At 39.2% G+C, this 10,950-nt stretch overlaps 1 protein-coding gene across 6 annotated transcripts in view; it reads right to left on the bottom strand.

The window, feature by feature from the left end:
- Positions 1-473: 473 nt before the first annotated feature.
- The window catches only part of ptpn4a (protein tyrosine phosphatase non-receptor type 4a), a 404,635-nt gene continuing 394,158 nt past the window's right edge, over positions 474-10,950 (bottom strand). For 5 of the 6 annotated variants that reach the window (XM_041200092.1, XM_041200091.1, XM_041200094.1 and 2 more), the window contains one exon: positions 474-5,396. In XM_041200092.1, the coding sequence (XP_041056026.1) occupies positions 5,310-5,396 (87 nt within the window). In that variant the 3' untranslated portion in view covers positions 474-5,309. The remainder of the gene's footprint in view (positions 5,397-10,950) is intronic. The other variant, XR_005944523.1, reaches the window with a different exon arrangement.

Below are 10,950 nucleotides of genomic sequence, written 5' to 3'. Positions count from 1 at the left end.
TATACTCTCTCCAAAATGTATATTTCTGGTCATGTCATGCTATTATTCAATATTTCAATTCATTTTAAACACAAACTAAAACCCCCTTCAGCAAATGATGTCACACTACACATGACTGCTACAATCTAGCCCTTATCTTTTCATCAGATTATCCACCATGCAGAAATAAGAGAACAGATACACATATTAGTCAGCTGAAATAAATAGCAACAGAACTACAGATTGCTGTTAAAACCAAGTTTTTACTGTTATAAACAAAGCATAAGATTAACTGTACATGCTGCAACTGGGTCACTATGTACAGGATCAAATCAAACCTCATTAAAATGTACAGAAGAATATTTCTTGAATCAAAAGAATCCAAGTACCAGCTAAAACTGAAATTTAATAGAGAAAAAATATTACAAAATTATTAAATTTAAGTACATATAGTTACAGCTGCCCCTCCAAAAATAAACTCACAGGTGCTACACTTTAAATTACTAAGCACATTTTCTTTATTTTTGCAACAGAGCAATTAAGAGTCACAAGTAAACTATTAAGTTCGTACCCAAACGAGACAATTGTGGTCAAGTGAAGTTAAATAATACGCACAAAAAAAAAATTTAGAAGGGAGTGAGTCATACATAGAAATTTGTAATTCCCCCCCCACCCCACCACTCCAAGGCCGGGATTTTCTGGCCCCGTCACAGGTGGGACCCACTGCGGGCGAGGCGGCGCCCCAGCCATAAGTCCATTGACTTTCGGCGGGACTGGAAGATCTCGGCAGTGGGTGGGTGTGGAAAATCCCGCCCCAAGTGACTGCTCGCTTATACGATGTTGGTACTGCATCAGTCAACCCTTCAACTGCTGATATTCTATGAGATGGTATTTCTTGTTGGGCATCAGCAACAAAGGTGCCATTTGCTACTTTTTAAAACTGAAATGAATAAGGCCTTCTTAAAGCATACAGCAAGGAACTGCAAAAGCTCAACTCCTTTTCACATTTTTTCCAGTGTTGATAAAATTCAAGTGAAGGCAAAAAAAAAAGCCAATGAAAAGGAAAACACGCATGTCTTAACTAAAAAAGCAAATACCACGGGTGCTGGAAATCTGAAATAAAAACAGAAAATGCTTGAAACATTCAGTAGGTCAGTGTCTTTGGAGAAGAGAAAGAGAGTTAACATTTTGGGTCAATTACCTTGCATCATTTCTGACAATAGGTCACAAACCAGAAACTTTAACTTTTGTTTCTCTCTCCACAGATGTTGCCTGACCTGTTTCCAGCATTGTTTTTTTTTCCCCATATATTTAAGTGCAGTAACAAAAGTACTTAGAGGCAATTTGAAAGCAGCCAAAAATTCAAATTAAATATGTCATAAAATTGCAATCAGAAGATTTTACTGGAGATTATAAAAATGTGTAGTTCAGATTGCAGCATCAGGCAATTAACACTATTATGCATACTTATTACATCATCAATAATCTGCAGCTTTATCACAATTGGCTATCCTGGATTTTTTAATTACAATTTTTTGAAGGTCAAAGGTTAAGCTTAATAAAATCAAATAAATTAATTATGTATTTATGAAATGCAAATAGACCCAGAAAGCATTCTTTCCTCTTCCCCTTTTAGGTACTTGAGTGATTAATGGAAATTGTCAGATAACAAATTACAACAGGAGGAACGACTCAAACTTTATTTTACGTGATCTGTCACAATGGGAAAAGCGGTCCTCAATCATTTACTTATACCACTCCTTAAGTATGTATTCAACACTGGGCAACACCATTAGTCTGCTATAATTTAAAACCTTTTAACTAGAAGCTCTAAGAGCAAGTTTCAAATAAATCATTCTCAAATTAATCAAACTCAAATAGCCCACTCCAGTAAATAAATTGTCCAGTGGCAAAAGACTTATTCATTCTAAACTCTGCACTAGAGATTTCAACCCCCACCACTGTTATTTTCTTACTTTATACGTAGCAGCCCAGGTGTGGGCGAATTAAGCAATTCTATTTTTATAAATCTTGCTTTGCTAAGAAGTTCTGCTACTAAAAACATCAACACGAACTAAACTTTAATTACTTCTGCAATATATTGTATTTTTTTTAAAAAGTCTTAAAAATATGCATAACTTTGTGCCCAATCAAATGGCCTGATCTACAGCTGCACTTAACAGTATTCAGAATAAAGGGCAGAAATCAGATAGGGATTTTGAGCAGAAAGATTGGCGATGAATACTGGCTGATTTGCATAACTGCCCTCAAATTATGCTTAAATGACACAAAACTTTCAAATCACGCTGAAATGTTCTAATATTGTTCTTACCCTAGAACTTGGACATTGGGTATAGTCTCGAAAGATAGACTTTCACTGTTTAGTATCAAATATTAAAGTGTATATAGTAGCTTAGCCAGATGCTTTTTCTTAGATCTAACAGCCCAATCCAAAGATAAATCAAATCAACCAGTGTGCATTCTTATAAGCTCCATACACAAAGCAAAGACTATTAGGCTTAGCGTCTATGTATGAAATCAAATCACTTGATAATTCAATCAGTAGTATATCGTAATATAAAGTGCCCGTAATGACTTCAGAAATGGAAATTTGCAAATTACTTCCAAATTTCTAAACAATATGGAAAACAATCCAAACACTAAACCTGCATAATTACAGTCAGTAAGCAATAGAGAAATCAACCTGTACAGTGTGAATTGGCACTGAACTGAGTCTCAATAGTATTGCTCTTATTTACAATTTAAACACATTTTAACCTGCATTTTTTAATGGAAATGTTACAAACTTTTAATTTTTTTTATACAAATGGTATGAAAAATATTTATCCTTAAAATCCAACAGTCATTACTCTACCGCTTGCAATTTTGCATGGTTGATAGATACATTCATGTTCATCATACAGCATGACAGAATAAAATGGATCAATTCACATGCCTCCTTCCTCAAGGTAAATCTAGTAAAAATAACACTGCAGTTATGCACAACCAAGCAGACCAAAAAAAGGGAAGTAAATGAGGTTCGTTACTACCAATTATTGGTTGTGCGTAGCTTAACCCTTTGTTCTCACCATCCCAATTGCTTACTTGCTTCGTCAATCCTGACCAGGTGAATGGGATTGCATTTCGCTGATGGTATGAATGGCATTCAACTTGACAGCATTATTTACAGCTGCACAGGGTACAACACGTTAATACACACGAGTACAGATGTGCAGATATTTAGACAGGGATAAATTAAACAGTCACTCATCCATTTTTATTCTCTGGCAAAGTTTATTTGCATTGGGATTCATACTGTTCACTGAGTGTATTCTTTTAGAGGTCTCAATCTCCTCTGGATCCTGCAGAGTCAAAAATATATATTTATTTTTCATTTAAAAAAACATTGAAGTGTCTTACTTCTTTACTTTATGTCATAAAGGTTTTTTAAAAACTAAAATGTGCGCAAGATTTTACAGTGAGAGAAAGAAAAGTAGTGGTGTATTGATTAATCTAAACTATTAATTTATATTTAATGTCTTTCTAATTCTGTGCAGAAACACATCAGTTATTAACATTGGGTTCCAGTATCATAAAACACATTTTGTGCAGATTTTTCACATCCTACCTATCTCAGCATACATATTTTCTACATTTTTCAAAAGTTTCATTTTAGTCATTCATAGGCAGCATATTTTGCTATTTTCTGTGCCTGACAATATCAACTTTTTTTAAATCCCATTCCTGAAGCACCCCTCTTCAAAAAAAAAAGAGGTATGATTAGGATGCATGCAATGAGGCAATTTGTACTGATACTAATCAATGGAGTCAAAAGCTCCAAGACTTCCAGAAAATTGACCAGCAAAACTGCAACATCCATCAGCATTTCATAAATTAGCTATTGTTTAGTTTACAAGCTTTTATTTGTGCTTTGTGCCTCCCAAAACTTTGATTTAGTGTCTTACTATAAAAATTACCTTACAGCACCTCTCCTGTGTAGTTCTTTGGGTACAAGACTAGTGCTGATACATGAAGTAAAATTAAAATGGTATACAGTAAGGCAAGCTTATATGTGGCACCGATAGGGGAGGTGTGCACCCATCACCTAGTGCCTAGGAAACCAATTAGATTTTAAAAAAATACTGCAGGCACACACCTTTCCCCATGGCAGGGTTCACTGCAGGATCAAGCCTGTGGAGAAGGAGAGCTTAATATTTTTTTGGAGGCCCATAAAGACAACAGTTAAGTAAAATTTCACCACCTGCGCTGGATATGAACTCAAGTCTTTGGAGTAGATTGTCCTAGCCAATGTGTAATGTAGCTAACCAGTAAACAGCACCCAGATTCTAATATCCTGCTAGGAAATGGGTGGTTAAGGCTAAATTTCCTAATAGAGTTATTTACATTTTGGGCTCTAATGCTTTGTCAGTAAAGCCCAGAAATCACTGTTGGTTGGAATTCACCGAGAAAAATTAACATTTATTTTCTCTCTATATGGTTTATTTATACATATATAAAAAGATTTCTTGCTAATTGAGGAATATTGGCACATAAGTGCAGGAAAAAAGGTAAGTTCTTTGATCAGGGAACAGAGGAGAATAGGTACTGAGTGACTGCTGTAGTTTCATCATAAGTTAAACAGCTGCACATCAAAATCTGAAAGTGAGACAATTTGGGTCAATTTGACTAATAAGTGCTCACTGAACCTTAATTTTAATTATATTCTACATTAAAGAACACAATCTAGAGATGAGGGTTTTATCTGTATGTTAGTCAAAGGCAGCGTGAAAACACTTGTTAATAAAAAACAAACAATAATTCCACTGCAGCGCACAATTTCAAGTTCATGGATTCCTCCACAAAAGGGTCAAGTAAAGATGGTTAAGTCAATCTCATGAACAGAAAATGTATACCGTTAAAGGTGGTCCTTTTGAATAAACTCCCTCAGTTAAACCAGCAAGGAAGAGGACAAATTCATAGGCAGGTGAGAGAAAAATCACATAGGTAGTTCTCCCTTTTGGCACTACAGAGGAATCCAAAAGCCGACGATTTCCCTGAACAAAACCAGAGCAGAGGACGTGGCATTTCAGAAACGACGGCAACTGTGATCATTGTAATTGTTGTCAGTATGATCACACAAGCAGAAACTATTATTATTTTTTTGAACATAAAGTGCAACAGTGCTTAGGTTCTCATAGTCCATGCTCCAGTTTGCCGATCTTTCAATCCTCAAACGCACATCAGGGCAGCATGTTGTGCAAGCACATTATGACACTGTAAACGTTCCCAGCAAATCAGTTTCAACAATAAGCAAATGCCTTATACTTAGGCTAATTGAACAGTGTTGACTGCAATGGTTTCACAATGCCTTCTTCGTACACCCTCATAATAGCTTCGCAAACAAACTTGTATTGACTCTGCGGGAAGGAAGGAAGGAAAAGTTCAGTTGCTTATTTTCAATAAAATTCACACTCACCAGAATGCGATCAATTTCATAGAAGTCTATGACAAAAAGTTGGTATACCATTATTAAATGACCTCATTGCTCTAATTCAATAGCTTGCACAACAGAATCTTCCCATAAATTACTTCTGAAATTCCCTAACAATTTATCCTGGTTCATTCTCTTCTATATCTACATGCTGGCCCTGGGAAATATCATCCATAGAGATGGAATAAGCTTCCTTATGTATCCTGATGACATTCAGTGCTACCTCTCCATCACCTTTTGTGACCCTCCCTGTGTTGTCAAGCTGCTTGACTGACATCCAATCTTAAATACATAATTTCTTGGAGTTAAAACTGGGAAGACCAAAACCATATTCTTCAGCCTCTACAACAAGCTCTACTTTTGCCACTAATTTCATCCCCCTCCCTAACCACAGTCTCATGCTCAAACAGGTTGTTTGCAACCATGGCATTCTACTGGGTCCTCAGCTGACTTTACAACCCCCTCCAACACCAAAGTTTCCCTCCCAAACTCTGTTCTTGAGGCTAGAGTCTTATTCATGCCTTCACGATTGATGACCTTGCCTTCAGCTCTCTACACCTGATATCTTGAAACTTCCTCTGTTAGCCACTCTACTTTCTGCTTCTTCTTCCCCCTTTAAGATTCTCCTTAAAATTAATCCCTTTGGCCAAGTCAGTCCTCCTGATATCTCCTTCTTTACTTTCATGCTCATTGTGGCTCCATGAAGGGCCTTCAGACACTTTATTCACAATAAAGATGTTATATAAAAGCAATTTATTGCTAAGTTCTTAAACACTCCTCCTTTCCATGTGATAAGACCATAAGACATAGGAGCAGAAATTAGGCCATTCGGCCCATCGAGTCTGCTCCGCCATTCAATCATTCTCCTGCCTTCTCCCCATAACCTTTGATCCCCTTAAACCTTAAAGATAGGTTGCCTTCCAAAGTGCCTTCCTGGCCTTTTGCTGAGGATGAGTGACAGGTATACCACTTCAGGTGAAGAGAAAGTACTGGCGCTTTCTTTCGGCTGGTCGAAAGAGTACGCATTTTGGGCTCCCATCATATTCCTCAAAGGTCTCCCATAATGCGGTATAAGGAAACTAACACAATTTATAATAAATGCAAAAGAGTGCACTTAAGTTAGAACTAGTATTAAAACCCAGCAAACCACTACAGTTCTTTATTTTGTCAATTGATCGAAGTTGTTGGTATGTGCACGCAGCTTGCAGATCACCAGGTGGCAGCATCACCCATGTAAATCTTTATCTAACATGCATGTTGAGCTATGCTAGAAGATAGTTTAGGACAGGCTTGTCCAACCCACTAGAGCTATACCTTGAGTGCCCTACCATCCATTCTTAATTAGCACATTCGCTTAGATAATATCACCAACTTTAACTTTAACACCTATGTGTTCTATTGTACTATTGTTATTGACATCTTTTGATGATCTGCTTCTATCACTGCTTGTTTGTCGCTACAACCACACCAACCCCCTCCACCTCTCTGTCTCTCTATCTCTCCGCCCCCACACACACACCTTAAACCAGCTTATATTTCAGCTCTTTCCTGGACTCGAACTCAAGTTCTGTCGAAGGGTCATGAGGACTCGAAACGTCAACTCTTTTCTTCTCCGCCGATGCTGCCAGACCTGCTGAGTTTTTCCAGGTAATTCTGTTTTTGTTTTGTCCAACCTTTTTGTGGAAGGGTCGGGGGGTGGGGGGGGGGGGGGGGGGGGGGGCACATTTCAATTTTTTTCTCCCTCCAGGGCCCAATGAGCTAATTTCGGAATGATAAAGTCTGGTGCAACATTTAACATGAATTTCAATAAAATGTTGAGGTGTGAGGAAAAGAAACAGCTTGCTGAGCAGAAATAAAGCAATGCCAGAGCAATAAGTTGATAATTTAAAAAAATGAGTAATTGATAAAAGATGACCCACCCACTCAGCCAGACACATGCTCTCCCCCTCACCCACTCAACTAGACGCATGGTCTCCCCATACCCACTCAGTCAGCCACATGCTCTCCCCTCACCCACCCAGTCGGGCGCATGCTCTCCCCTCATCCACTCAGCCAGCTGCACCCTCTCCTCTCACCCAACCGGCAGCTGCTCTCCCTCCCCCCACCCACTGGCAGCCACTCTCTCCTCATACCTGATGCCTGGAATGAGCGCATTGTCTTATGAGGGAAGGTCAGACAAACTGGGCTTGTTTCCACTGGAGTTTAGAAAAGTGAAGGATGACTTGATTGAAGATCCTGAACGGTATTGACAAGGTGGATGTGAAAAGGAAGTTTCCACTTGTGGGTGAGTCCAGAACTAGGGGGCACTGTTTTAAAATTAGGGGTTGCCCTTTTAGGACAGAGATGAGGAAATTTTTTTTTCTCAGTGTGACTTTGGAACACACTGCCTCAGAAGGCGGTGGAGCCAATGTCATTGAACATTTTTAAGGCAGAGATAGACAGATTCTTGTTAGACAAGGGACTCAAATGTTATGGGGGTAAATGGGAATGTGGAATTTGAAACACAAACAGACCAGTCATGATCGTAATGAATGCTGGAGCAGGCTTTATGGGCCAAATAGTCTACTTCTGCTCTCATTTTGTATATTTGAACCCCACCACAGCCACCCTCACCACATCCCTCCTCTGCTTGGTGTCAGTAGCCGCCCACCACCTCTTCGGTGGGAGTCGCAGTACCCCCCCACCCCCAAAACCACTCAGCAGCCACAATGACTGTTCCCTGAAAACCTCCCTCCTACAGACTCACCACTGCTTTTGCACCACATTTCCAGGCCTCATGCTGAAAGAAGCTGCTCCTCCAATCAGAGACTGGTTCCCCCCCACCTTTGCTGCTCATTGGCTCACTAGTGATCCTAACAACAGAAAACATGGGAGAGGAACAGCCTGTGATTGCTGCCACAGGAACTCAAAGACTCTTCTAATTTACTTACCGACATTTTAAACATGGGGTACGAGGGCTGGATTGGAAGGCCTGGTGGACTGGATAGTGGCCTGTGGTTGGACAAACCTGGTTTAGAAAGTACTTTCCACTCTATTTGTGCAGTTTCCGTGGTAATCTTTTCCCTCAAAAGCCAGGACCGACTTTTAGCAGCTCAAGCTGGTCCCAGATTACAACTGCTAGGTCTTTCTCTCTGGAATTGCACCCAGTAATCTCTACAACTCACATCCTTGAAACAGTTCTTTGGGGCAATAGCATGTTGACTGTTATAAATAAGAAAAGTTTAATCTCACTTATTCCCTCCCCACCCCACATAAAGTATTTTTTTTCTTGAGGTGGAGGAGGTGGAAGAGTAAAGGAAATGCAGACATTTTGTTTTCTTCTGCTCTATCTGGAATTCTGTTAAGGTAGGGTGGAATAGTGGTTATGTTTTTGAACCTGTAATACAGAAGCATGGAATAATGATCCAAAGACACAAGCTCAAATCCAACCAATGCAGCTGGGTAATTTAAATATCAAATCTGGAATAAAAAACTATTCTCAGTGATGGTGGCCATGAAATGATCAGATTGTCGTAAAGATCCATCTGGTTCACAATGTTCTTTAGGAAAGGAAATCTGCTGCATTATCAGGTATGGCCAATGAGATTCTAGACCCACTGCAATGTGGGTGACTCTTATCTGCTCTCTGATATGAGCTAGCAAGCTATTCAGTTGTATTCAATAAGGCAGCACAAAACCACCTTTGCAAGGGCAATTGAGGATGGACAATAAATGCTGGTCTTGTCAGCCACGTCCTCACCCCATGAAAACAAAACTTATCTGCATTTAGAATCCAAATACAGAAATACTTATCTGCTGACAATACACTAACATTTAAACATATAAAAGTCTAGTACAAATACACATATCCAATTCAAGCACAATTCCAATTATTGGAAACCTGACTCAAGTACAGATCTGAGCTTTTAATACTTTGCTATACTGCATCTGTACTAATTAGGACATGATTGTACTTAAAATGCAAGCAAAATATAGTTTAAAGCTGCTTATTTGGATGCATGGAGCAAAACTACTCAACACTGGGTGCCCAGTGTAGGAAAGAACTATCATTCAGGTAACAGTCACATCCTTTTGAAATAAAAACAGAAAACATTGGAAAAACTCAGCAAGTCTGGCAGCATCTGAGGACAGAAAAACTGAATTAACATTTCAAGTCCAATGTGTCTCTTCTTAGAGCTCTTTTGCTCAGAGCACCTCTCTTTTGAGGGTTGGTTTAGGAAAATTGAGTAAATTTTCCCCTTTCCAGTCTCTATGTTAAATAACCTAGCATGCAAATTACAGACGTTATGACTAAGAATTCAAATCCCCAGCAGAAATACTAACTTTGCTGAGTGAAGATCAACACAAAGCAATGACCTTCACCTCCAACTGCTCAATGGTAAATGTGGCACCATGTCACATAGAACATAGAAGGTCCCAAATGTATTTATTTTTTCACATTTGCTCTTAGAATGTGGGAAATGTTGATAAAGCAGATAGGTTATGAACAAAAGATGCCGGTATAATAGCTAAATTTAAATATATATATTGTGCATATATTGTTAAGCATGAAGAATAAATTAGAAAGAAAATGGTATTTATTGTTCAATGCTCTGTTAAATTACTTGAGAGTAGGACACAGCAGCAAAAGGACTGTTTTAAGAATCTCAATAAGAGACTAGTGCACTTGCTGAAGCCATCACTTTGGTCCCCACGCGAAGATTTGCATAAATTGACCACAAATTTAGTTTAAATGATCCTTAAACATGAACAAAAGCTTTTAAAATTGAGGTAATAAGTTACTGTTCTGGTAGAGAAAGTTTACAAAAGTACACTAAAATAAATAACTGACACCCAAATTTCAGTTTCCACAAGGAATACCAGGGAAAACAACAATTTACATTTATATAGCAGCTTTTATATAGTAAAATGCCATAGGGCACTTCACAGGTTAGAAAAACAAAACATCCTGGGGGTTACCACTGACCCGAAACTAAACTGGACCAGCCATATAAATACTGTGGCTACAAGAGCAGGTCAGGGCCTAGGAATCCTGTGGTGAGTAACTCACCTCCTGACCCCCCAAAACTGTCCACCATCTACAAGGTTCAAGTCAGGAGTGTGATGGAATACTCCCCACTTGCCTGGATGAGTGCAGCTCCAACAACACTCAAGAAGCTTGACACCATCCAGGACAAACCAGCTGCTTGATTGGCACCCCATCCACGAACATGCACTCTCTCCACCACTGATGCACAGCGGCAGCAGTGTGTACCATCTACAAGATGCACTGCAGGAACTCACCAATGCTTCTTCGACAGCACCTTCCAAACCTGTGACCTCTACCACCTAGAAGGACAAGGGCAGCAGATACTTGGGAGCACCATCACCTGCAAGTTCCCCTCCAAGCCACACACCAACATGACTTGGAACTATTTTGCCGTTCCTTCACTGTTGCTGGGTCAAAATCCTCCCTAACAGCACTGTGGGTGTACCTACAC

This window comes from Carcharodon carcharias, chromosome 12 (assembly GCF_017639515.1).
Source record: "Carcharodon carcharias isolate sCarCar2 chromosome 12, sCarCar2.pri, whole genome shotgun sequence".
Classification (NCBI taxonomy): Eukaryota; Metazoa; Chordata; class Chondrichthyes; order Lamniformes; family Lamnidae; genus Carcharodon; species Carcharodon carcharias.
The sequence above is the reverse complement of the archived record's forward strand: the minus strand, read 5'-3'. Positions and strand labels throughout refer to the sequence as shown.